Source organism: Balaenoptera borealis, assembly GCF_965194805.1.
Source record: "Balaenoptera borealis genome assembly, chromosome: 4".
In the NCBI taxonomy this organism is placed as follows: domain Eukaryota; kingdom Metazoa; phylum Chordata; class Mammalia; order Artiodactyla; family Balaenopteridae; genus Balaenoptera; species Balaenoptera borealis.
Genome location: NC_138861.1, coordinates 114,265,345 through 114,292,254, shown reverse-complemented (window position 1 = coordinate 114,292,254; position 26,910 = coordinate 114,265,345). Strand labels below are relative to the sequence as shown.

At 48.1% G+C, this 26,910-nt stretch overlaps 1 protein-coding gene across 5 annotated transcripts in view; it reads right to left on the bottom strand.

Moving 5' to 3' along the window:
* The window catches only part of EVC (EvC ciliary complex subunit 1), an 81,743-nt gene that overhangs the window by 33,838 nt on the left and 20,995 nt on the right, over positions 1 to 26,910 (bottom strand). For all 5 annotated transcript variants that reach the window (XM_082389990.1, XM_082389988.1, XM_082389989.1 and 2 more), the window contains exons 6-11: positions 20,727 to 20,825; positions 17,830 to 17,967; positions 14,837 to 14,995; positions 10,355 to 10,571; positions 8,516 to 8,664; positions 5,966 to 6,064 (exon numbers count right to left, since the gene is read on the bottom strand). In XM_082389990.1, coding sequence (XP_082246116.1) covers positions 5,966 to 6,064; positions 8,516 to 8,664; positions 10,355 to 10,571; positions 14,837 to 14,995; positions 17,830 to 17,967; positions 20,727 to 20,825 — 861 coding nt within the window. The remainder of the gene's footprint in view (positions 1 to 5,965; positions 6,065 to 8,515; positions 8,665 to 10,354; positions 10,572 to 14,836; positions 14,996 to 17,829; positions 17,968 to 20,726; positions 20,826 to 26,910) is intronic.

Sequence of the window (26,910 nt, the reverse complement as noted above, 5' to 3'; positions counted from 1 at the left end):
GGTGGCTCCCACATAATTATAAGGGTCCTTGTAAATGAAAGAGAGAGGCAGGCAGTCAGAGTGAAAGGAGAGGTAGGATGGAAGCAGAGGCAGGAGGAGCACGGCTGTGGCTTGGAGATGGAGGAAGAGGCCACAAGCCAACCAATGCAGGCACCTCTAGAAGCTGGAGAAGGCAAGGACACGAATTCTTCCCTGGAGCCTCCAGAAGGAACCAGCCCCGCCGATACCTTCATTTCAGCCCACTAAAACCCATTTTGGATTTCTGACCTCCAGAAATGTAAGGTAATAACTTTCGTTGTTTTTAAGTTTAAGTTGTGGTAGTTTGTTCTATCAGCAATAACACACCATCTTCAGGATGCCAATGTTTCAGTTGATTGATATATTCACTGATGCATTGATTCACCCATTCGTTTACTCATCAGTGTTGACTGATTGCCTGCAATGTGTCATCCCCAGCTGGATTCTGCAGAACACACCGCAGCCCTCCCCGCAAGGACTCCACGCCCCCGCCTTCCTCTTGTCCACCAAATCACTCCTCCCCACCTGAATGTTACAGCCCTGGGCCTGTATCCCAGGCCCCCAGCTGTGTGACCTTGAACAAAATACTTTAACCTTTCAGTGCTGTGCAGAAGAACTGACCTTGCTGAAAGAGAGGCCTGGCCTTGGTCCACGGTTCTTGGGAAGTGACTTCTAAGTTCTTGGAATGTCCTGCCTGATAAGAGGGTCTCTATTTACCTGGGAACCTTGGGCAGCTTCAGACAATCTATGACCATGATGCGATTTAGGGTGGGGTCCTTGGGCCATGTGGCACCAGCTCCACCTCTAGAGGGGCTGGGGCTTAAGGTCAGCCCTGTTGGCGGTCCACCACATCCATGTGACTGAGCCCCAATAAGAACTGTGGACACTAAGGCTTGGCTGAGCTTCCCTGGATGGCAATGCTCGGTGTGTAACGCCACACACTGTTCCCAGGAGAAGTTAGCACTGCCCACGACTCCACCAGGACAGGATAACTGGGAGCTTTGCGTTTAGAACTCTAGACTCTGCCCATGTGCCTCTTCTCTCGGCTGACTTAAATCTGTATCCTTTTGCTGTAATAAACCATAACCATGAGTAGAACAGCTTTCAGTATGAGTCCTTCTAGAGAACTGAAGAACCTGAGGGTGGTCTTGGGGACCTCTGGACTTGCATTTGGTATCAGAAGCAAGGGTGGTCTTGGGGACTACTCCCAAACACTTCATGAGTGCCTATCACCATTATTCCTGCCTTCTTTGAGGACAGAGGTTCACTTTTTCTCTTATTTTCCTCAGCCTTAACTTCCCATGAGATTCTGAAGCTGAGACGGCTGACCTTGGCAGGGCTGTTATCACCCTACTCCCCCAGGAGCCCTTCAGGAGAAACAGCAGGGGGAGGACAGTCAGAAATGAACAAATAAACAAGCAGGTCTCCGGGGCACCCTGTGAGGCAACAGCGGCAAACTCAGCTCTGCGCCCGTCATTATCAGGAAGACTCTGGGCTCATTTCAGGAATCTCTCTACAAGGCACCGAGACGTGTAATTTAGCGGCATCCATCTCAGTCAAAATGAGAATTCGCTGTTTGTTTAGAGGCCAAGAGACAGTGGGAATTTAGAAAAATGCACTTTTCTCTGCAGCCTGAGAACCGTTAGGTGGTGATCAAATTTATCTCACAGCCGCCGTGCCTGCAATATCACGATCAGTGCCCAAAGAAAGGGGGGAATTATGCCTCTGTGTGACCAGGTCTGGGAAGGAGCCAGCCAGACTGCAAGGCAGGTTACCTCATGGGTGCACTCTGCGTAGACACACCTTCTTAGACGGTGAGTGATAACAACCAGGATCGCGGTAACGGATTTCAGCGCTCGCTGTGTGCCTCACACTCTCCTATATGCTTTGCATGTGGGAACTTATTCAAACCTCTGAACAGCCATAGGAAGACCCAGATAGTGACCATCCCCATTTTAAGAGGAGACCCAGATACTGACCATCAAAACCGACCCCAATCCCAGGCCTCCTCACCATCCTCACCCGCACCATCCTGGCCCAGGCCCCCAGCATCTCTTGCCTGGACCACTGCGATGCCTCCCCAGGCCTCCCTGCTTCCACTTTTGCCCCCTACAGTCCATCCTCCATACAGAATCCAGAGGGATCCTTGGGAACCTAAGGCAAGTCATTTCCCTACTCAAAACATGCCGGCAATTTCCCATGTCACTCAGAAGTCAATGCAAACGTCTTCGGATGGACTGCAAGGCCCTACAGGACTCTGACCTTAGCCCGTACCTGTCTCCCCTTCCCCCAGAGCTGCCACACTGGCCTCCTTGCTGCTGCGGCTGCTGGAACCCCACGTGTGTCGCTGCCTCTCCAGCTCCACAAAAATAAGCACTTTATCTGTTTGGTTCACTGCTGAGGCCCCGGTGCTGAGACTGTGGGTTGCACAAAGCAGTGCTCGATAATATTCATTGAACGAATGAACTAACAGGCTCACGAGCTTACAGCTGGTCGGCGAGGAAGCCACGCTCTCCCCCAGGCCCTGGATCCAGAGTCAGGCTCACCACCCCTGGGCTCAAGGCCTCCTGCTCAAGGCCTCACGCTCAGTGATGGGGCAAAAGGGGAGGTGTTAACTGAGCACCTGCCACGTGAGGCCCTCCGCCCTGCCCTCCTGCGCTGCCATAATGGTCAACAGGCTCTCTGTCTCCATCTCGCAGATAAGGAAATGGGCTTGGAGCAGTTAAGGCTCTTGCCCAAGGTCGCCCACCCAGGAATGTTGGGCGCCCACCCGGGAATGTCCTCGCCAAGCATTCCAATCTTCCAATTGGCTTCTTTCTACCACACCAGAGGATTTCAACCTCCACCTTTTGGAAATATCAGATAAAGCAGTTTCCAAAACCCAAGGCAATGATTTCCACAATTAAGGGATGTAAAATCAACCAAAGTTATCTGGTACCAGAGGGCTTGATGTGCAATGACGACGTGAATCATAGGAAAGAGCTCTGCAGTGACTCTGGGAGAGAAGCTGGCACAGGCCTTGGGCCATCTCTTTCAAAAGCACCTGCACAGATGCACAGAACTGCTGGCCCCCCTTCCCCTTGCCCCTGACCCCTCCTCATGCAGGGCATTTCCAAGTGCCTGCTTCCGAGACAGAGACTCCAGCAGCCATCACCCCTCACTCACACCTGCTGGGCTCTCCTGATGCTAGAAACAAGGGCGTCTTTACTTCCTTGGCCCACACTTCAATGGGCTGGCAGCCAGACCAGCCACGGTAAGCCAAGTGTACAATATCCTAAGGACGTTGCTGGGGCCTGAGGCTGTGGTCACATCAGCATCATCAAATCTTTACTGAAAATGATGTATTCACTGCCACCCACTGAGACTGGCCCGGCACTTCCACCTGTATTTCCTCCTTGTAGCAGTGATCAGTGTTTTATCCTTGCTTTGTGGAGGAGGAAAGTGGCATTTAGTTGACCAAGACTTTAGATTCTAATTGCAGCTCAAAGGAGGAAGCGTCAGCCTGTTGGACACTGTCCCCTGCTGGGGCGCATCATCAGTGGCATCTGCCCATGAGCCTTAGTCCATTGGACTCTCACCCCATCCCCCCAAGGCAGCGGTCCTCAGACTGTGCTGTGCATCAGAGGAAATTGAGGTACAAGTTAGATAACCTGCTGCCGACCACACAGCTGGTCAATGGCTGGGCTGGGATTGGACCCCGGGCCATCTGAGTCCAGAATCTGTCCTCACTGCGGTATTCACAGCCCACGCACAGCAGCATGGGTCATGGCGAGGACATCAGCACTAAGGTTAGAGAGACTTAACTTTAGATCCCATCTCTCTGCTTGTTGGCTGTAGGACTTGAGCAGGATGGTTGGGCCAGCACAGAGAGATTATGTAACCAATTCAAGGTCACACAGCATGTTAGTACCCAGAAGGGGACTGGAATTCAGAATGCTCACTCCCAGCCCAGGGATTTGAGTCCTGACTCCCCCCACCATGCATGGTGTTGTTCCTTTCCTGCCTGGGAGCCTGCGGCTTTGACAAGTTGAATCCCACCCTGTACTTTTCTCAAGAAAATCCTTCCTGGCTCCTCATCTGTGAAAGAAGGAAAATGCAGTTTCTGCCTCACAGGATTCTCATGAGGATAAAATGATCAAATACTCAGAAAGCACTTACAACAGTGGCTGGCTCTGAACAAGACTGGCTCCGGTATCAGTTTCCTGGGTAGCCAAAACTACAGAAATCTATTCTCTCACAGCTATAGAGGCCAGAAGTCAGAAATCAAGGTGTCAGCTACCTCTGGAGGCTCTGGGGGGATCCTTCTTGCCCCTTCTGGCTTCTGGAGGCTCCAGGTGTTCCTTGGCTTGTGGCCACATCACCCGAGTCTCTGCCTCTGTCTCCACATGGCCACCTCCCTGTGTGTCTTGTCTTCACAATGACTTTCTCATAAGGACACCAGTCATTAGATTTAGGGCCCATGCTAATCCAGAATGATCTCTTCTTAACTAATCACATCTGCAAAACCCCCACTATTTCCACATAAGTTCACATTCTGAGGTTCCTGGTGGACATGAAATTTGAGGTACACTATTATGGACTGAATTATGTCCCTCCAAAATTCATATGCTAAAGCCCTAACCCCCAATGTGACTATATCTGGAGATAGGGCCTTTAAGGAGATAATTAAGCTTAAGCAAGGTCACAGGGTGAGGTCCTAACCTGATAGCACTGGTGTCCTTGTAAGAGGAAGAGACACCCAAGCTCTCTCTCTGCCATGCAAGGACACAGTGAGAAGGCAGCCATCTCCAAGCCAGGAAGAGAGGCCTCACTAGAACCCAACCTAAATGATACCTTGATCTTGGACTTCCAGCCTCCAGAACAGTGAGAAAATAAATGTCTGTGTTTAAGGCACAGGCTGGGGTACTTTGATATGGCAGCCTCTGAAAACTCATACAGACACCATTGAACCCCGCACAGTGGCCATCGTGACGAGGGGCTGCACTCCCTGTCCTTCCTCATGTCCTGTCTGGGCTGCCCCCTGACTCCTGGTCCACTTGGAGCCCACGTCCTGCTTCAAAGCCCATCTCAGGCATCACCTCCAGCGGATGGCCGTCCTTGACCTCACCTTCACCCCTATGTCTCTCAACCCTCCTCTCTGCACCCGTCAGCAGGGATGTTGTAAGGGCAGCCAGTTCAGATTGGGCATGTCCCAGGTGCAAGCTGCTGTCCAAGGGCCTCACGTGCATTCGGTGTTCACACCACCACCATGAAGGTGGGCATCACTGGCCCCATTTCACAGATGGGGAAACTGAGAACTAGAGAGGCCAAGTAATGTTCTGGAGGCCGCACGGCGAGGAGGGAGGAGAGCCAGGATGCAGACACAGGCACTCTGGGTCCAGGTGAACCTTCTCCAGGGTGCTCCCCACCACGGTGGCACTTGTCACCTTCCTTCTTGACCGGGGCCACATTCCACCTTCCCAGCAGCTCTGGGTCCTGCCTGGGGCAGGAGCTCTACCTGTCTTGGTCATTGTCATATCCCGGGAGCCCTTCTGGCTTTGGAGGGCTCAGGGGCTCTCTCCCGTTCTCTCAAAGCCAGCCGTCGTTCCAGAGCCGCACGAGGTTGCCCAGGGAGAAAGAGGTGGCACCAGCACTGGAACTTAGGCCTCCGTTTCAAGCCCAACCCTCCTTCCTCATCACCGCTCTACACTCATGACGCCCACAAACGCTGGCCTATTTTCATCCTGGGTGAGCTGACTTCCAAAGACCTTTGCCTCTAGGGACATTTGGAGGTGAGGGTCCCGAGCACCTCAGAAATGGAAGGGGCCTCAGATGTGACCTGGACCAACCTCCCTCCCTGGTTTCTGCCAAAGAGGGTCTCGGGGTCCCCGGCCCAGGAGGACGTGAGGTTCTCACACATGCCCGGATCCTGAGGTTTTCCTGCCGGTCTCACCTGGAAACCACATACCTGGCAGAGCGCGGCCACGGCCTTGGCGGCACTGACATTCTCCTCTTCCTCCAGGTCACTCCGAATCAGCCTCTGCCTCTCCAGGACCTCGTGAAAAACCTGTGAGTAAAACAGGAGCTGAATCTGGTACGAAAATGCTGATATTCTTCCCAGGAAAACCTCCTCAACTGACCCCGCCTCTCAGGTGGGAAGGATGTTCACCTCAACTTATACACAAGGAAACTGAGGCACAGGGATGTATGTGACTTTCATGGCTTGTGAGTTGTGGCTGAGGCCGGGACCAGTGAATCTGACCTCCAGGAAAACCACAGACTGTGACTCTGTCTGTGTACCCAGCAGGAGAAGGTGCGGCCAGCACCCCCATCACCCTTCTCTCCTGGCCACAAGCCACCCAGACATCATTTTCTGATTTCAGTTGCTGGGGACCACCAGCCAGGCCCTGGGAGGCCCACCCAGCAGAGCCCGAGGCCTAGCAGGGCCACTGGAGGTCAGTGCAGTCAGTGGCCAGCCAGACTCGGCTCTGACCACGTGGACCTCGAGGAGCCCAGCAGAGTGACAGGGGGGCGAGGACCAGATGCCCCAGACACAGTCAGAAGGCACCGCAAGGCAAAACCCCAGAGGGTGTACTCCTCTTAGGGGGCAGTTGTAGGGGAAGAGGCCCCAGCGGGGAAATGAGTAAGCTGAGTCTTGAAGGACAAGGAGGGGTCCCTGGAAGGAAGATGGGGAGCCAACACAACCCCAGCTCAAGGAGCAACAGCAACGGACAGGCAGTTAGAACCGTCTGGCCTTGGTGGTGGCAGAGCGGGAGGGGAGCTGAGAGGGAGGGGCTGCGCGTGGTGCCAAAGTCTGCGCTCATTCATCAGTTCCTTGTTCATTCAATCACTTTTTTGTTGTTTGTTCATTCATTCAACTATTTGTTCTTTTGTATCCATCATCCATCCATCCATCCATTCATTCACGTGTTCATTCATTCTTTCCTTCACTTCTTCATTCGTTTGACTCTTCTTTCATTTGTTAGTTCTTCATTCATTTCTTTGTTCCTTCAATTATGTGTTCCTTTGTTCTTCCATCCATCATTCATTGATACATTTGTTCATTCAGTCATTCCCTCATTCCTTCATGCATGCATGCGCTCAACCCTTCCCTCCTTGGTCCCGTGTTTCCTGAGCACCAGGTCCTGGCTGTGCTGAAGTCCTGGGTTGCAGAGCTGACGCTGTCACCGTCTCCATGCTCAGGACTTGCACTGAGCAATGTGATGTCAGAGAGAAGGGCCTACAAATCTCAGAGTAACAAACTGCTGTATACTCGTATCTTTTCACTCTCATTTCAAATGGATCTTCTTAAAGAGAGAAACAGCCCCCCACCCCACGGTATGACAAACCCCAGGAACCCCAGGCGTGGGCCCTGGGAGGAGGCTCTGTGGGCGGGGAAGGGCACTGGACCAGGGAACCAGGGACGTGAAGACCTCTCCTCTGTTCTGGACGCTGGCTTCTCACTGGGGTATAGCCGCTGCCACCATGCTGGCCCCCATGGAGGGCATGTATCTGGGCTCTGCGCTGAGCCTGGACCCAGCTACAGTCCTGCCATCCCCTCGGCAGAGCTGAGACAAGCAAATGCTAGCGCAGGGCAGAAGGACCCAGAGAATCAGTCAGGCCACGGCTGCCCCTTACTGGTCTGGCTGAGTCTTAACAACCCGGCAAGGTGGGTGCTATTATTCCCATTGCACAGATGAGGAAGCCAGAGGGTTAGCAAGGTCACCCAGACACAGTGGCAGAGCCAGCATCCAAAGCCAGGTCCTGCTGCCTCAGCACCCAAATGCTTAACAAGCCTGGGGGACGGCCACTGACAAGCAGCCCTGCCTACCCCCGCCCCACCTCCACCAACAGGGAAACACTGAGGCCGAGTCCTGCTCTCCCTCTGCAAACTGCAAGCCCTGGTCCTTGCAGCCTGTGCTGGCGCCAGCTCACTTGCTATCCCTCAAGCAGGGTGACACCTTGCTTCCTGCCCTCCAGCCGGTCCCCTTGTCTTTTTCCCAGTCAAGACCACGAGCGTTGGCTAGCTTGGCCACCTCCCTGGTCCTACCTGCTCAGTCCCACATGCAGCGTCCTCCCCTGACTTGCCACCTGACCCAGCGAGGGGGCCCATCCCTGTGTGACAGCCTGCCTTACATCCAGGACGTGCCTGTCCCCTCTGGGGACATCGCACGCTGGTCTGCATCGCAGGTTGGGCCCTTGCCCTGCGCCATCTGTGTGAAGCCCTCTCCACGGCCCCTCCCACCGTCTTTCCATCGTCCCAGTGAGGGCGGTGCTGCTCGAGCCACTGGCTTACAGACGAGGAAGCTAGGGATGCAGAGCCCAGGGGAGCTGGCTAAGGTCACTGGGCTACAGGTGGGAGGCGAGGAGAGACCTCCTGTCTGGCAGATGCCAAAGCCTCTGGCTTCCCAAGCACGGTAGCGGGGGGCCGAGCCCCCTCCTGCCACCCTGATCAACCCGCGTGGCTCCCTGGGACGGCTGTGCCCGCGGAAGTGGGAGCGAGTCAGGAGCAGGTCACCTGGAGGAAGTCCTCGGGGTCGGCGGTCTGCGGCGCCGTGGCCAGGAAGCTCCTCTGTTCCTTTTGTTGGGCCAGCGTGAGCCTTGCCATCCCCTCCGCCTGGTGAACCAGTGAGGCCTTGACCAGGTCTCTGCCTCGCTGGACAAACTCTGAAATTGAAATGAAACAAGGTTGCTCCCCTGGCAAAACCTGCACTGGCTGCTTCTGCCAGCACGTGGAGGGTCAGAAACTCTGGGGCAAGTCCCCTTTTTATTCTGGTTTTATCATTCAGGGCCCTCCCCCTGGGGCCCAGGGCTCAGAGCAACATAAGAGGTTTTATGTAACTGCTGTGCAGGGCGGCCGGCCAACCTGACCAAGAAGTAAACAAAGGGGTATTTTCCTGGAGAAAAGAGTGTGAGGGAGGGGTAGGTGGCAGAGGGAGGGACAGGTGACACAGGGTACAGAGAGCCTGAGTCTTCAGGAAGATAGTGACATGTCAGACTGGAGTCGAGATTCAAAAACTGCCAGGGTGAGTTATTAGATCAGCAGAAGAGAAGGAGGGTGAACCCAAGGGCAAGGCCCCCTGTGGCAGGGGAAGGTGAACTTGGGGAGAGAGGGGCGAGGCCTAAAACCACCCCTCAGCCCACCCGCGTCATTCGGCCTCAGCAGTGTGCCAAGTACAGGGCTAGGAACTGGGGTCTACCAGTGAGCAGGACCCAGCCCAGCTCTCAAGATGCTCATGGTCCAGGGAAGACGAGGAATGCAGAAGAAATTACGCTGCATGAGGGCTGGGGTGGTGAGAGAGGAGGAGGAAGAGGGGACACGGGCAGCATGGGACCCCAGAGAAGGCTCCTGGGAGTAGAGCCAAGGAAGAGGTGGGCCAGATTCTGTTCACTTGGGTTTTGGGGGAGGTGCTGAGCAAAGAAGCTGTTGAAGCAAGTGAGGGCCTGGCGACGAGGGGTCTGCAGTCCTTGGAAGTGCTGGTTTCAGCATCTCACACCATCCCCACCGCCACACACACACGTCATACCTCCTTCTGCACTTGCCCTAACGCAGGCACACTTCCTTAGGTTTGACCTGAGAATCTGTTTAGCCTCTAGCACCAAAGAAAAGAGTGTGGCCAGGTGGTCAGGAGAGACCGGAGTCCTCCCTCTGCCTGGGGTCCTCCCTCCACCCCTGACTGTCTCCTTGTCTCCCCGACCTTGTCCAAGTTCAACAGAGCCCCACCTAGGGGGCTGCTTCACCCTCCCATCCCAGCCACTCTCTTCCCACTGATAAAGCCCAGACCACTGTGTATGGTGACCCCCAAGGCCAGATGCATTCAGATTCTACATGGTCCAAAGTTCCAGCCAACAGAAAGTTTTCCATGTGGTCACCTCCTGCAGGTGAAACACCTGGGTTTCCTCTTGTGGGTCCCACCAGCGGCGTGACCTGGACTAAGTCCCAGATGCCCTTGATGTCTTGAGCCCTGATCTGCCCATCTCCCAGGGTCGGGCCCGGGAGCTGTAGCGCATGTGGGAAACAGCCACGTTGGGTTCCCTCTCCTGCGCCACGTGACTGACCCCTGTCCACGCTCACCCACCTGCAGCTGTGCCAGGCCCCGTGACACATGCAGGGCTTCTGGGCGTTCCCGCCTCCTTTGCCCTCTGCATGTTCCGGGTGCTTCTCTGGCAGCCTGAATCACTGACGACGATGTGGAGTGGGCAATCCCGGACCCCAGGAGGTGATCTGGGATGGCAGCCTGTGCTAGTCTCACGGGAGCTGCTCCCGACGCCTGCAAGTGCCGCCACCGGCCCTGGCCCACACAGCCTGCAGCACACACGGGGTACCCGGGCGCCCGGGCCTGGCCCACTCGCTCACCCCTGCCGAAGCGCTCCGCCTCCTCCCAGAAGGCCTTGTGCTGCTGGGTCAGCAGCTCCTCCTTCTGCCGCCCCGACAGCTTTCCCTCGACGGTCAGCAGCTCCAGGCTGTGCGAGATAGCGGCCAGGCGGCATCTGGTCTCCTCCTGGATCTGCAGCTTCAGGAACTCAATTGTTTTGGCCACGTGTGCCCGCCCCATTGTCCTCTCCAGGGTGTCCTAAGAAGAGAAACACAGGCGACAACGGGCTGGAACGCCCTGGGTCAGCACTTGGCCATGAGGGTCTGTAAACAGTCACGGGCTTGGTCCTGGGGCCCCACCTCCCTGTGAGCAGAGCACAGACCAAACTGCTCTCACGAGCTTCTTGTGTCTGCGCCTCAGATGGGGACAAAATGGTCCCGCACGGGGACATGGTGAGGCTGACGCCGCATAACACGAGGAAAGCGCTTGGTACTCGGTGAGTGGGCCACGCTTCTGGGGAGGAAAATAAATGCACACGACCAAAGAGGAAAGTCCCCCTTTCCCATTGTCATCCCTCCCCAGTCGACGGGGCCTCAGGCCTGCACAGCCCTGGAGGAGAAACATTAGGAGAAACAATAAAGGTCGTGGGACTTTTGGCTTTCGAGCCTCCGGGAACCTGAGTGCTGGGGATTAAAGAGATTTTCCGGGTAAGCCTGACCTGGAGGGTGACCCCAGCCGTCAGACTTTAGAACAGGCCTGCCTGCCCTACCACGCTGTCCTTCACTTAGGACATGGCTCTCGGACAAGACGCCTCCCCCATGGAGGAAATGTCCACCAGAGGCAGGGGCAGACCCTGCAGGTCTGCATCTCCTGTCCTCGCCTCTCAGAGAGTAGCCGCTCCAGGAACCTTGTAGAATGAGAGCACGTGCACCACATTAAAGCTGCACGCCCTGCGCCTCAGAAGGACACCTTTCCCACCTAGAGATGGGTCCCCAGGACCCCTGGCACAGCGGCCTGAGTTCGCCTCTGCCCTTCTTCCCCACCACGCCGGCACCCTTGCCTCCTTCACACCCCTCCGCCTCCGCTCCGTCTCCTTCCTGCTGGCCCAGAGCCATGGCCAGCTCAGGCCCTGGTCACTTCCGCCCTGGGCTACTGCCCAGGGCCGTCCCTGCTCTCCCAGCCTCCCACCTGCCCGCTCCACTCCGCCCCGCACGGCAGGCAGGGGGCCTGTCTGAGGTGCAAACGTGGCTCTGCCATCCTGGGGCCCAAACCTTGCAGTCACTGCCTTCAAACCAAGTCTAAACTCCTGGGCACGGTGCACGAGGCCCTTCAGGACCAAGCCTGGCCGAGTCTCCAGCCTCATCCCACACACCTCCTTGCTCCTGGCTGCCCAACACACCCGGCCTTTGCACGCACGGGCCTCCGCCTGGAACACCCTCCCGGCCTCCTCTCGCTCCCCCGCCTGGCCAGGTCCTGCTCCTCCTTACGCGCTGTGTGGCACCTCCCCTGACCGTCTCCACCTCCACGGCCCCCTCCTCCCGTCTCTGCTGCTCCTGTGCCTCTGTCTAAGCATAGGGACAGTCCCAGGCTGGGCTGAGAGCCCTTAAGACAGCGGCCATACCTGCAACACCCGGTAACCAGCCCTGGGCCTCACTGTTTGCTGAACTGCATTGGTCCGTGTTTGAACAACGTGTGAACAGGACAAGGACAATGATCCCCCAGTTAGGGACAAGAGCACTGAGGTTTATTCTGGAACGCCACCCAAATAGCCCAGGGACAGCGGCTCTGAACCTTCCTCTCCGCCAACTAAATAAGCCCGACGGCCGTCAGCGGGCCCATGACCGCTAGAGGGCGCAAGAGGATAAGCGCTCGGTGCAGGTGTGGACGGCAAGGGATCCAGCGAGGCTCAGGGCGTGGGGGACAGCGCCCGGTGCCCAGAGCAGCCACCTCTAAGGCATCACGGTCAGGCCACCCGGCTGGAGAGTGACAGCTCAGCCTCTGGATTTATATTCAAGGAAAGACAGGAGTAGAGTCGAGAGGCGAGCATGAGCAGAGGGGCATCAGATGGAAGGTGGGAGGAGTAAAGGGACTTGCATAGGAGGCGAGGGGCCACTGCTGGCTCTGAGAGCTGTAGCCAGTCCTCAAACGTGCCCGGGCTCAAACTTGGCTCCAGACCTGCATGACCTTGGGCACAGTGTCCTCACCTACGCCTGACTTACAGAGTGGATGTGAACACTAAATAAGTTAAAATAGGTAAAGCACTTAAAATAGCAACCAGAAGATAGTAGGTGCTCGTGAATGCAAGCTGTCGTCATAATTATGTACAGCAGGTCCCCACATCCCTCCTGGCATCCTCTTTCTCTCGAGTATCCCTAGAAACTGATTCTGATGACCTCTGGGGCCCGTTCCGGGGCTCTTCCAGTTCTGATATTCAGCAACTCCATGCGACACATTCCGACTGCCCAGGCCAGAGTGCTCAGACGTCTCCAGCCTGAGAATTTGAATTCTTCTGGAGTTTATCAACAACATACGCTGACATACAGGCAGAGCCAACCCGTCCCTCTCTGTACAAACATAGATTGTAGCTCTTTCCACACATCATTTCGATGACTTGTTTATGTCTATTTTGTTTGCTGACACTTGGCCTGCCAGAGTCTAATCGCTATCACATACTGAGCACTTCCCCTGGGCCAGGCTCTGTTCTAAAGGTCTTACATGTTGTCCACTTTCTAACACTCTCAGAGCTGATGCTATTCAGATTCCCATTTTACAGATGATGAAACTGAGTCACAGAGAGGTTAAGTAACCTGTTCAATGTCATACAGCTAATAAAAGGCAACTGTGGGATGAGCTCAGGTTTCTAGCTCCAGTCTGCAACACTGTTCCTGTAACAGGACGTGGCACACAGTAGGTGCTCATGAAATGCTGACAGAAGAAAAGGCCTACAGAAAACCTGGAGAAAATTCTTTCCCTTCTTCCTATTTGGAAGTGACCGGCTAACACTCGGGCCAGAGTCAGCTAAGGATACATTATTTTTCTGCATCAATATCCTGCTGATGGAATAATAATTAAATACAAAGAAAAAAAGAATAAAAGGAAAAAAGTCTTTCTTTTTTGATAAGCATTCATATCGGCGGCCTTAGCAAATCAAAATCCAATTCAAAGGGCCTTGGATGGCAAACCAGGAAGCCTGGGGCACAGGCTGAGCGATATCATTAGGCAACATGGGAGTCCTAGGTGAGTCGCTTAGCTGGCTCCTCTGCTCTTTGGGAATGAAATATCTGTGTGTCTATCTTTCAGCAGTGCCGAGGAGGGAAAGGAAACTATACGTGTACGTGATAAGCAAAAGCAAAGAAAGTTCTCAAACAGCTGCGTGCACCTGGGAGTTTGTTAAAAAATGCAGGTCCTGATTCAGGAGGGGGGACAAGATTCTGCATTTCTAACCAGCTCTCAGGTGACACTGATGCTACCGGTCTGCAGACCACACTTTGAGGAGCAGAGCAGTTTGTGCAGAAGCAGCAGGGACCACTCCGTTCAGCAGCGCCTTCTCCTCAGGTCTGAGGAGCTGAGTCTCTGAGCTGAGGGCAGGGCGGCTGCTGCAGGTTTCTGAGTCAGGAGTGACCTGGGCAGGTGCACAGGTCTGAGATGTAATTCATGAGTTCTCAAGGTCAGAGGAAGGGGAAATGGGTGGGTAGTGCCCTGGACTTTGCACACAGCAGGGCTAGACTGAAACCTCCACAACAAAACCCGACGGTGACCGAGCATTTCCCCGGGCCCTGCCTGCAGCAACTCCTGGGGACCACCTTTTTTAAGTACAGTAATTGAAGCTCAGAGGGGTTACGTAACCTCTTCGAGATCACACAGCTTCAGGTGGCTAAGCTTAGATTCAAAGTCCGACTTGGATTTGTGGATTCCTCTGAGCCAGTGGTTTGCACTCCCAGCTATACATCGGAATTGTTTGGGGAGTTTTAAAAAGAGCAATGCCAGGTCCTCCACTTCAGACCAATCAGACTGGATCTCTGTGCAAGAGGCCCGGGACATGGGCATTATTTTAAGCCCCCTAGGTGATACATGGGGCCGTCAGGAGAGCTAACCGAAGCTCCATCCACACCAGTGGGCATCAACTATGACTACTCACTGTGGTCACCTGGAACCTTAAAAAATCCAGACTAAGTCAGAATCTCTGGGGTGGGGACCCATCTTGGACCCAAGCATCAGTACCATTTAAACCTCCTCAGATAACTCCAACGTGCAGCCAGGATTGAGAACCAGTGCCCTATGCTGTAGTGATGTGGAGCGGGCCAGTCTCTCCACTAAAGGAATGGTTAGATGGATGGACGGACAGATAAATGACTGATGGACAGATGGAGGGATGGATGGATACACTGCTTTTCTCTGGCCTCTATATCCCTTTCTACAATCTGCAGGTGTTGAACTTAATGACCCCTACGGTGCTCCAAGCTTCCGGATTCCACGTCTCTAGTTGGAATATCACGTTCCCTCCCTGCCCCCTCCAGCGTTACCAGAGCCTGCAAATCCTGAGAATCACGCAATAGCCCTTCAGCTGCAATCATTCTTTCTGTCAGAGTCATCATGAGCTGTCGGGCTTTGGAGCTGGAACACTTAAATTGGTCCACCAGAAAGTGCTGGATGTTTTCCATCTGTTTCCAGAAAGCTTCCATCTGTGAAATGAGAATGAGATGCAAGAGGTGGGGGGAGAAAACTTATTTAAGAAAGCTTTAAAGCTGTCCGGCTCAGGCTTGGGCATTACTATTCACCCCTTATCACAAACTGAGATTATAAACAATTCTACACGTTGGAGAAAGTTATCTTGGCAACAATCACATTCTCCAGAGGTTCCTCTTTGTAGGTGCCAGTCAGTTTCAAGGTGGCTTTTCAGCAAACACCAACAGGCTGCTGATAAGGAAGGCAAGCACCATGAGATCCCCCAGCTCAAACAGCTGAAAGACTGCCCGGCGGTGGGGTGGGGAGTGCGGGGGATGCATGAAATTTGACAATGCGCTCCTGGAAGCTTCCAGATCTTTAAAGGGGATTAAACGCATCCTGGAAATAAAAGCATGAATGGCCATTTAAATATTGATTATTGTCCTAAAAGTATAAAAGAACAATATGACAGAGATGACGATGACCATAAAAACATTTTGCCTCCAAATCTTTTTCCTCTCTCCACCATCTTATCAGGAACAGAGTAGGGAATCGCCAAGTGGTTTAGAACGTTGGGGGCTAAATTTTTGTCACTGCAGCCTTCCAGAGCTCTAAGAACAACGATGCCCATAGTCATAGCAACTTTTCTTTACGGCATGCAGGTTATAAGCCAGGCTCCGTGCTTCACACATTTTATTTCTAGATGAACTATGTATCGGAGGGACAAGGAACAGCCTCAGAAAGTTAGGTCACTCGACAAGGGTCACAGAGGCAACGAGAAGCAGAGGCATATTCGATTCAGGTCCCTTCAACTCCCACAGCTGTGATTTTCTCCATCTTGGCTCCACCTCTCAGATGCTGAGATGGGTGTTGCTTGCTGGGCAGGGTGCGGGAGGGGTCAGGGCTTAGTGTCTCCAGAAGCCCATGCTGATCTTCTTGCTGTGGCTAGAGGTGGAGAGAGACGGTGACCTGAAACTCTGAGTTAATCCGGCCAGCCATCTCTCAGGGGCTGGGCATGGCCGGGAGAAAACCCACACCTGTACGAACTGGCACCTCTTCGAAAGTCTGGTATCCTGTCTCAAGCGCCTCGTGGCAGCTCAGCAAACCCTTTATCTGCCCTGGCCACCTCCTCCCTCACATTCACACCCTGCTCTTGCCCCCTCTCGCCCCAGCAGATGACTTCCTTTCCAACTGCTCTCAGAGAATATGGACTATCATCCGTGAATTCCTGCACATCCAGAAACAGAGTTCTACATCCAAACAGCTTCGCCTCTTCTCTTCCCATCGCAGAGAACCAGGACGTCCACTCTGTTCTTCTGAAAAACTCGTGACTCCCTTGGCATCCGTGACATGACTTTCTCCTGGTTCTTCAAGGTCCATGCTCTGCTTCTTGTCTTGATTCTCCTTGACTCCTGCTCCTTCAATGCTGGCAAGATCCAAGATTTGGCATGAGGCTCCTTTCTTTACCCCTTGTACACACACTCCTGGACCAGAAGCATCTCTGTTAGTGAAGGACACCAATACTTTGGAGAATCTTATGAGAACTATCAATCCTCTGCCTGAAATGTGCAGACACGGACAAGATGTTCCACTGCTGTGGAGAGTCTAGGCACCACCAGAATCTGGGCTGAGTACCCTCCCTTAGCCATCTCATCCTGAGAATATCCTCGCTCTCCATGTGATCCTACCTGAGTTTAGTGGAGACTCTCCATCCCCAGGCATCTCCAACTCAGGATGTCAAGCCAAACTCACCATCTTCCCTCCCAACTTGTTCTCATTCTGGGATCCTTATTTCCGTAGACCTGATCCTCTACACCCTCCTCTCTTCCCACCACCACCTCCTTAGACACCACCCTATCAGCTCTTCCACTTTTTCTTACCTCTCCATCCCAACTGCAATTGCCTTCACGAAATTCCTACTGGATTAGCCCCAAAGCTCCTAACAATCCTCCACACAGCAGCCTGGGCAGTCCTTCTAGAACAGGGCCAAGCCACCCTCTGCTGCTTCAGTGACTCCCATCTCCTTGGCATGAGATGAAAACCCTCAGGGAAGACCTCTGGCTTTATCTTGCTCAGCCCGCTTCCTAGCCCTGGCTCCCTTCTCTGCCCACCCACTGGACAGCATCCATCCACACTTCTCCCCAAAAGCTTCTTGATGGCCCTTTCTTCTACAGAGACCTTCATAACCCTGGGGTAAAATGAATCGCTCTCCCCGCTGTACCTCAGTCTTCCCATACTTCTATCTATCTATCATGGCACTTGTAACCCACAAAGTCCTCATCCGTTCACCTGTCAGTGCCCCCCACCGGACAGGCCTGAGCATCTCCCTGGCAGGGCCAGGTCTAAGTTCATTTTGAATTCCCAGAGTCCAACACAACACCTGGGTGCCAAGAAAATATTTGTTTAATTCGTAATATCTGAACAGCAGGTAGTAGAACCTCAAAGAAAAGAGAGTTTGAGGGAAGCCAACCTTCTCTAGAATTTAAAACATGCTTTTACGAGTGATGCCTGGAGTTTGAGAAGTTAGCAGCTGGCATCTGCTCTAAGCCACAGGGCGGTAATGACACACAGGGTTACAGTGATCTTTGCTTTGAATGATAAAAAGATCAATGTAAAATTTAAACAAGGAGAATTCATTAACAGGAAAAAAAGACTCCCTCAGTAAATCTCGGCCCCTTAATTATACCTTCTCTATCACTTAATTTCAGAAACTGGATCCTTGGCTCCAGGGAAGAACACAACAGGGAATTCTAGTATTAAACATGCTTCTAGGTACCATCTCTTTAATCTCGACAAATGAACTGTCCCAGAAACCACGCTTTTTATATGGGAAAGAAAATCCATCACATACATTAGCTATTAGCTGCTCAGAATATTCTCTCTCCTTCTTTTCTACATTTGCCAGGGTGATGTATTCAGAGTCACCAGCACCCAACATCTCCGTGTTTGACAGTCTGACCTGAAGTCTCTTTTCTAATTCCTCCAAATCCTGGAGAAAAAAAGAAAAAAGGCAAATACAGAAAAAACCTAATGTATCTTAAATTTTAGAGAAGAAATGCTTTTATTTTCACCCCATTATCATAAAATATTTCTTAACCATAATTAAATGCTTTGGGTGTTGTCCTACTGAAGGACTGATGATAAAAATCATCACAGAGCTTCGGGAATAATGGATTACGTATTTTCTTCTATAGTCTTTCCCTCATCCCCCCAAAATAGGCCATATTTTAAAAACAATGAAATAGTATCTTCCTATCTTTATGAAGTCCGGGAACATGTCATGACATCTGGGCTGTGGGATGGAATGTCTCCTCCCCATTCCTCTGGTTTCCATGGGGAAGGACTACTTAGTACACCCCAGGGAGGAAGTGATATGTATTTGACTGGCGGTTCAAAAGCAGGAAGTGAGCACAGCCCCTAGCTTGCCCAACCTCTTCCTCTTTGGGATGGACCATTCAGGGGAAGTCACTGCTCTGGTGTGGCCTCAGCCCAGAGTGAGCTGGGCAGCAAAGGTCCCACTTCTGTGTGGGGAGGCCTGAGGTGGCCCAGCTTTGCCAGGAAGCAATTTACATAAGCAATTTAGCTAATACTGGGATTCAGTGTTAGGAAGCCATGATCGCTGTGCACCTAAGCTATGTCTTCCAAGCTGGCCCCTTTCAGTGATAAAGCTGACATTTCTCTGTCTCCCCAACGCTTTCTCTTAATTAACTCAGAACTTAGAAGGAAAAGGGGAACCCTATGTATGGAGTCCTTCAAACCCCAACCTGGAGTGTGGAGGGTTTGTTTTCTGTTCTGTTTTCTGGGCTGTTCTGTTTTCTCTAGACCTGTGTTCACTGACATGTAATCAACACTGGTGTGGGTCCAAATTCATTAGGAAAACTGCTATTGATTATCCAAGCGGAAGCCATGTGTGACTTCTCATTCTCACAGCATCTCTACAAGAGAGAAATGAGGGTTCTTTCCCAGATGAGGAACCTTATCTATGGGAAGTTGAGATATTTCGTCCAAAGTCTCCCAGTAGGAAGTGGTGTGCTAGGCGAGGCCCCTTAGGCTCACTGACTCCAGAGCCCCACTCTTCTAACTGCATGCGCTATGCTGCTTCTCTCCAAAGCACCTGCCATTTCTGGGCACTTCTCATCTTCATCTAGAAGTTCTGAGGCTGTTGTCAATATTATAGGAAAGTATGCATTTAAAGCCCTTGGCCAGACTACCTCCACTGAACAGTAGCCACTGACATAATTAAGATGCTCTGGAAGTGGTAGAGGTGGGATTTGATCCCAGGCCTGCAGATACCAAAGCTCTTATTCTCTCCATGTGACATTCATGACTAGTACAATTACAAGTATCACCACCATTATCATTCTTTTTGTCATTGGAGAGTCATTTAAACTCATTGAGCCTCAACTTCCTCAGCTATAAACAAAAAGAATGATGGTCACTCACAGGCTGTTGTGAAGATTAAATAATGTGTGTAAAGCACTCTGTGCATTGCCTGATGATGCGGGTCACAGTAGTGGTGGTACTGAGGATGATGACAAAGATGTTAACAAAAATGAAGATGTACTGCCTTCTCCCTGGGATGTAGTGATGAATCCTCCCCCTTGGAATCCAGAAGAGTGAGGAAGAAACACTCTCTCCTCCCAATCCCCCAGAGCTCATGGTTGCAGTGATAAGGATGATAATGATGACTATGATGAAGATAATGGTGGGGATGGAAGGAACGAGGATTATGACAATGATATGATAATGAAGACGAAAGTCGTGATGGCAGAAGTGAGGATGATGAGGATGATGGTGGAGGTGGTGATGGTCATGGTAACGAAGACGAGGATAACGATGCAGATGAGGACGATGGTGGCAATGGGAGGAGTGAGAATGATGGCAACAATGATGGTGGCGATGATGAAATGTTGGTAGTGGTGGTGGTAATGAGGAGGAGGATGGTGATGGTGGTGGTAATGAGGATGATGAGAATGATGATGAAGACAATGATAACAGTGGTGATGGTCATAATAAGAATGATTATGACAATGATGACAATAATAAAGACGGTGGTGGTGATGGTGATGATAATGATAGTGGTGGTGGTGATTGTGTTGGTAATAGAACGATAATAATGGCAATGATATTGATGATGATGATGAAGATGATTGTGGTGGTGTTGGTAGGAATGGGAATGATGGCAGCGATCATATAATCAGGGTCTGGTTGTTACTTTGCTAGGCGCTTCATGCACATTTTCTTCTTTCTGTAATCCCGCAGGACGGGAATTATTATCCCATTGCACAAAGGAACAACCTAGGATTCTGAGAGTTTGTGAAAGACAGGACCAGGATATCAATCTCCACCACTCTGACTCCAAGCCCTGACTCATTTTGCTGCACGTAAAACAGTATAAAGCTTGTATAAAAGACTGAAACAAGAAGAATGCAAAGTAGTAGGAAGAGTTATAACCAATAAGCAAATTATGTATTTTAAAATACCCCACACTTGTACAGAAAATAGAATCAATAGTGGTTCTCTTTGAGTAGTGGGTATGACCAACATTCTCTTTTTTTCTACTTATTTTTCCACATTTTAATAATACACATTGTTAGTTTTATGTTTATAGCTATACTTTTATATACCATATTGTATTGAAAAGTATATATTGTAATAAACTATTTTTATACATTAAAAAACACTTTACTGTTTTATATATCATAATAAACTTTTTAAGTTATTTTGAAATATAGGTTGAAGACTTACATTTTCTTGTTTTGAGAGAATCTTCTGGTATAATTCATCATCAGTCTTCTTTTTAGGAAGAAGGTCAAGGAGGCACATTTTAAAAATCTGAATAAACATCTATTGCCAAAAAGGGAAACATAACAAAGAGAAAGGTTTAAACAATGGTATTTCCCTTCCCTCCTTTTTCTCCTGCCTCCTTCTTTCTCTCTCCCCCAACTGCCCACACACTTTTCGATCTAGGAAAAGACCTCAGATTAAAAGTCATGACAATTGCCTGTAACGGACTGCATTTTCATGAAGCTTCTAAAGAAAAATGCTTCATTTCTTCTGCACATACTTATGAGGAGCCCACTCTGTGGGAAGCCCCCACTTTCCCCATTTCCATGAGTCAAGAAAACAGGTGAGGCGAAGGGGGTTGCTTCTTTGTGGAAAGAATCAGAGGGATGGTTGTACGGAAATGGGATGTGTAAAGTCATCCACTCCAGCCCCCTGTCTCAATGGACGGACATGTCCTCTAAACCAAGAAGGGTCCTCCATAGGCAGGGACACCCTGGCAAGTCCAAGGGTGCTGTGTCCACAATTTGTTTAATCATTCACCTATTGCAGGACATCTGAGTATTTCCAGTTTGGGGCTATTACAAATAAAGCTGCTATGGACATTCACATACAGGTTTTTGACTGAACATATGTGTTTCTGAGATGAATGTCCAAGACGGCAACTGCTGGGTCTTCTGGTAACTGTATATTTAGTTTTATGAGAAATCGCCTGTTTTCCAGAGTGGCATTTTATATACCCACCAGCAATGTATGAGTGATCCAGTTTCATTACAACCCCACAAGCATTTGGTGGTGTTGTTATTTTTATTTTTGTCATTCTGATAGGTGTGTAGTCATATCTCATGTGGTTTTAATTTGCATTTCCCTAATGGCTTAATGATGTTGGACATCTTTTCATGTGCTTTTGTGTGTGTTTCCTCGCCAGCCGTACGTTCTTTTTGGTGAAATAATCTGTTCATGTCTTTTGCCCATTTTCCAATCGGATTGTTTACTTATTTCTTTTTCTTTTTTTTATTATTATTTTTTTAACATCTTTATTGGAGTATAATTGCTTTACAATGTTGTGTTAGTTTCTGCTTTATAACAAAGTGAATCAGCTACACATATACATATTTCCCCACATCTCCTCCCTCTTGATTCTCCCTCCCACCCTCCCTATCCCACCCCTCTAGGTGGTCACAAAGCACCGAGCTGATCTCCCTGTGCTATGCGGCTGCTTCCCACTAGCTATCTATTTTACATTTGGTAGTATATATAAGTCCGTGCCACTCTCTCACTTCGTCCCAGCTTACCCTTCCCCCTCCCCGTGTCCTCAAGTCCATTCTCTATGTCTGCATCTTTATTCCTGTCCTGCCCCTAGGTTCTTCAGAACCGTTTTTTTTTTTTCTTTTAGATTCCATATATATGTGTTAGCATACGGTATTTGTTTTTCTCTTTCTGACTTAACTTCACTCTGTATGACAGACTCTAGGATTGAGGTTTGAGAGTTCCTCATATATTCTAGGTACTAGTCCTTTCTTAGAATGTGGCTTGCAAAATATTGCCTCAGTCTTTTCATCCTCTTAACAGGATTTTTTGCAGAGCAGAAGTTTTTTATTTTGATGAGTTTCAATTTGTTTTCCCTTTTATGGGTCACACTTTTGGTGTTAATCTAAGAACTCTTTCCTTAGATCCCAAAGATTTTCCCCTTTTTTTTTCTAAAAGATTCATAGTTTTATATTTTACATTTAAGCACATGATCCATTTTGAGTTAATTTTTGTATGAGGTATGAGGTTTAGCTTGAGGTTCATTTTGTTTTGCTTATGGATGTCCAACTGCATGATTTAATGAAAAGCTTATCATTCCTCCACTGAACTCCATTTGCACCTCTGTCAAAGGTCAGTTAGACATATTTGTGTAGTAAGGTGCTTTTTTTTTTTTGAAGAATAATTGACATAACCAGCTTTGTTCTTCTTTCTCAAGACTGCTTTGGCTATTTGGGGTCTTGGGGGTTCATACAAATTTTAGGATTGGTTGTTCTATTTGAAACATGCCATTCAGATTTTGATAGGGATTGCATTGAATCTGTAGATTACTTTGGGTAATACAGACATTTTAACAATACTAATTCTTTCAACCCATGAGCATGGAATATCTTTCCATTTATTTGTTTCTTCTTTGATTTATTTCATCAATGTCAAGTTTTCAGTGTACAAGTTTTTCACCTCCGCGGCTAAATTTATTCTTAGGTCTTTTATTCTTTTTGATTGAATTGTAAATGGGATTGTTTTCCCAATTTCTCTTTCTGATAGTTTGTTTTTAGTGTATAGAAACACAACAGATTTTTGTACATTGTACCCTGTAACTTTACTGAATTTATCAGTTCTAACAGTTTTTTGTCCAGTCTTTCCTATGTGTAAAATCATGTCTTCTGAAAATACTGACAGCTTTACTTCTTCCTTTCCATTTTGGATGCCTTTTATTTCTTTTCCTTGCCTAATTGCTCTGGATAGTAATTCCAATATTATGTTGAATAAAAGTGGCGAGAGTGGGCATCCTTGTATTGTTCCTGATCTTAGAGGAAAAGCTTTCAGCTTTTCACTGTTGAGTATGATGTTAGTTGCAGGTTTGTCATATATGGACTTTATTATGTTGAGGTACATTCTCTCTATACGTACTTTGTTGAGTTTCTATCATAAATGCATGTTGAATTTTGTTAAATGCTTTTTCTGTTTTGAGATGATATGATTTCTATCCTTCATTTTGTTAATGTGGTATATCATGGTGATTGATTTGTGCATGTTGACCATTCTTGCATTCCTGGAATAAATCCCAATTATGGTATATGATCCTTTTAATCTGTTGCTGAATTTGGTTTGCTAATATTTTGTTGAGGATTTTTGCATCTATGTTTATCTGAGCTATTCGCCTGTAATTTTCTTCTTTTTTTTTTCTGGCATCCTTGTCTGGTTTTGGTATCAGGAAAATGCTGGCCTAGTGAAATGAGTTTGGAAGCATTCTCTACTCTTCAATTTTTTGTAAGAGTTTGAGAAGGATAGGTATTAAATCTTCTTTAAGTGCTTGGTAGAATTTACCAGTGAAGCCATCTGGTCCTGTACTTTTGTCTGTCAGGAAGTTTTTGCATACTGATTCAATCCTCTTACTAGTAATCAGTTTATTCAGATTTTCTCTTTTCATGATTCCATCTTGGAAGAGTCCATGTTTCTAGGAATTTATCCATTTCTTCTTGGTTGTCCAATCGTTGGCACATAATTGTTCATAGTAGTCTCTTATGATCCTTTGTATTTCTGTGGTATCAGTTGTAACTGCCCTTTCATTTCAGATTTTATTTATTTGAGCCCATTCTCTTCTTTTCTTGGTGAAGCTAGCTAAAAGTTTGTCAGTTCTGCTTATCTTTTCAAAGAACCAGCCATTGTTTCATTGACCTTTTCTATGCTTTTTTTTAGTCTATTTCATTTATTTCCACTCTGATCTTTATTTTCCTTTTTTCTACTAACTTTGGGCTTGGTTTTTTCTTCTTTTTCTAGTTCCTTTAGGTGTAAAATTGGATTGTTTTTCTGAGATTTTTCTTGGTTTTTTTGAGGTAGGCCTGTATGGCTATGAACTTCCCTCTAGAAACTGCTTTTGCTGCATCCCATAGATTTTTGGTAAATTATATTTCCACTTCTATTTGTCTCAAGGCATTTTGTGATTTCTCCTTTGATTTCTTCATTGACCCATTGGCTGTTCAGTAGCACATTGTTTAATATTCACATATTTGTGATTTTTCCAGTTTTCTTCCTGTACAGGTATCCCTCGTTTTATTGAACTGTGCTTTATTGCACTTTGCAGATATTTCATTTTTTACAAATTGAAGGTTTGTAGCAACCATGTGTTGAGCAAGTCTATCAGCATCATTTTTCCAACAGCATTTTCTCACTTTGTGTTTCTGCGTAACATTTTGGTAATTCTTGCAATATTTCAAACCCTTCACCAGCAAAAAGATTACAGTGTGCTGTAGGCTCAGATAATGGTTAGCATTTTTAAACAGCAAAGTATTTTTTAATTATGGTATGTACATTGTTCTCATAGACATAATGCCATTGCACACTTAATAGACTACAGTATAGAGTAAACATAACTTTCATATGCACTGGGAAACCAAAAATTCATGTGACTCACTTTATTGTGATATTTGCTTTATTGCAGTCATCTGGAACTGAACCCACAATATCTCCAAGGTATGCCTGTTAACTGATGTCTAGTTTCATACCATTGTGGTTGGAAAAGATGCTTGATGTGATTTTGATCTTAAATTTATTGGGACTTGTTTTGTGACTTAACATATCATCTATTCTGGAGAATGCTCCACGTGCACTTGAGAAGAATTTGTATTCTGCTGCTTTTGGATGAAATATTCTGTTTATATATATTAAGACGATGTGGTCTAATGTGTACTGTAAGGTTGATGTCTCCTCACTGACTTTCTGTCTGGATGATCTATGCATTGATGTAAATGGGATATTAAAGCCCCCTGCTATAATTGTATTGTTGTCAGTTTCTCCCTTTAGATCTGTTAATATTTGCTTTAGATGTTTAGTTGCCCCTATACTGGATGCATAAATATTTACAAATGTTATATCCTCTTGTTGCACTGACCCCTTTATCATTATATAATCCCCCTCTTTTTCTTTTATTACAATCTTTATTTTAAAGTCTACTTTTTCCTCATGTAAGTATAGCTATACCAGTTTTCTTTTGCTTTCCATTTGCATGGAACATCTTTTTCCATGCCTTCACCTTCAGTCCATGTGTGTACTTGTGTACATATATCTTTAATGAGTCTCTTGTAGGCAGTATATAGCTGGGTCTTGTTTTTTTAATCCATTCAGTCACTCTATGTCTTTTGATTAAAGAATTTAGTACTTTTACATTTAAAGTAATTATTGATAGGTATGTACTTATTGCCATTTTGTTCATTGTTTTCTGGCTGTTTTGTTGTTACTTTCTGTTCCTTTCTTTTACTCTTGCTCTCTTCCCTTGTGGTTTGATGACTTTCTTTAGTGTTTTGCTTAGATTCTTTTCTTACTATCTTTTGTGTATCTAATATAGGTTTTTGCTTTGTGGGTACCATGATGCTCATATAATATTTATATATTTAACAGTATATTTTAAGTTGATAGCATATTAAGTTTGGGTGCAATCTAAAACTCAACATTTCCCACCCACCCTCTGCTCTTGGCACACACATATTATACTTCTTGATGTCACATTTTACATCTTTTTATTTTGTGTTTCTGTGATTATTGTAGTTATATTTTTACTACTTTTCTCGTTCAATCTTCATACCAACTTTATAAGTGATTAATTAACTACCTTTACTATATAATTACCTTTACTAGTAAGACTTTTACTTTCGTATGCTTTCTTGTTACTAATTAATGCTCTTTCTTCTCAGGTTAAAGAAGTCCCTTTAACAATTCTTGTAAGGTTGGTTTAGTGGATGATCTCCTTTAGCTTTGGCTTGTCTGGAAAACCCTTTATCTCTCCAACTCTAAACAATACCTTGCTGGGTAGAGCATTCTTGATTGGAAGTTTTTTCCTCTCAGCACTTTAAATATATTGTGGCACTCCTGGCCTGCAAAGTTTCTGCTGAAAAATATGCTTATAGTCTTTTGGGGGTTCCCTTGCAGTTAACAAGTTGTTTTTTAATCTTGTTGCTTTAAGATTCTCTCTTTAACTTTTGACTTTTAAATCTTAATGTATCTTGGTGTGGATCTTTTTGGGTTCATCTTTTTTGGAACCCTCTGGGCTTTCTGGATCTGGATGTCTGTTTCCTTCCCCTGGTTAGGAAAGTTTTCAGCCATTATTCCTTTAAATATGTTTCCTGCCCCTCTCTCTCTTCTCCTTCTGGGACCCCTGGTACTGCGAATGTTATTTCATGTAATATTGTCCCATAGGTCCCTTAAGCTATCTTCACTTTTTAAAATTCTGTTTTCCTTTTGCTGTTCTGTTTGGGTGCCCTGTCTTCTAGATCACTGATTTTTTCTTCTGCTTCACCTAGTCTACTGTTGAACCCCCTAGTGTATTTTTCAGTTCAGTTATTGTATACTTTGGCTTTGTGACTTCTGTTTGGTACTTACATTTTCTCTTTGCTGAAGTTCT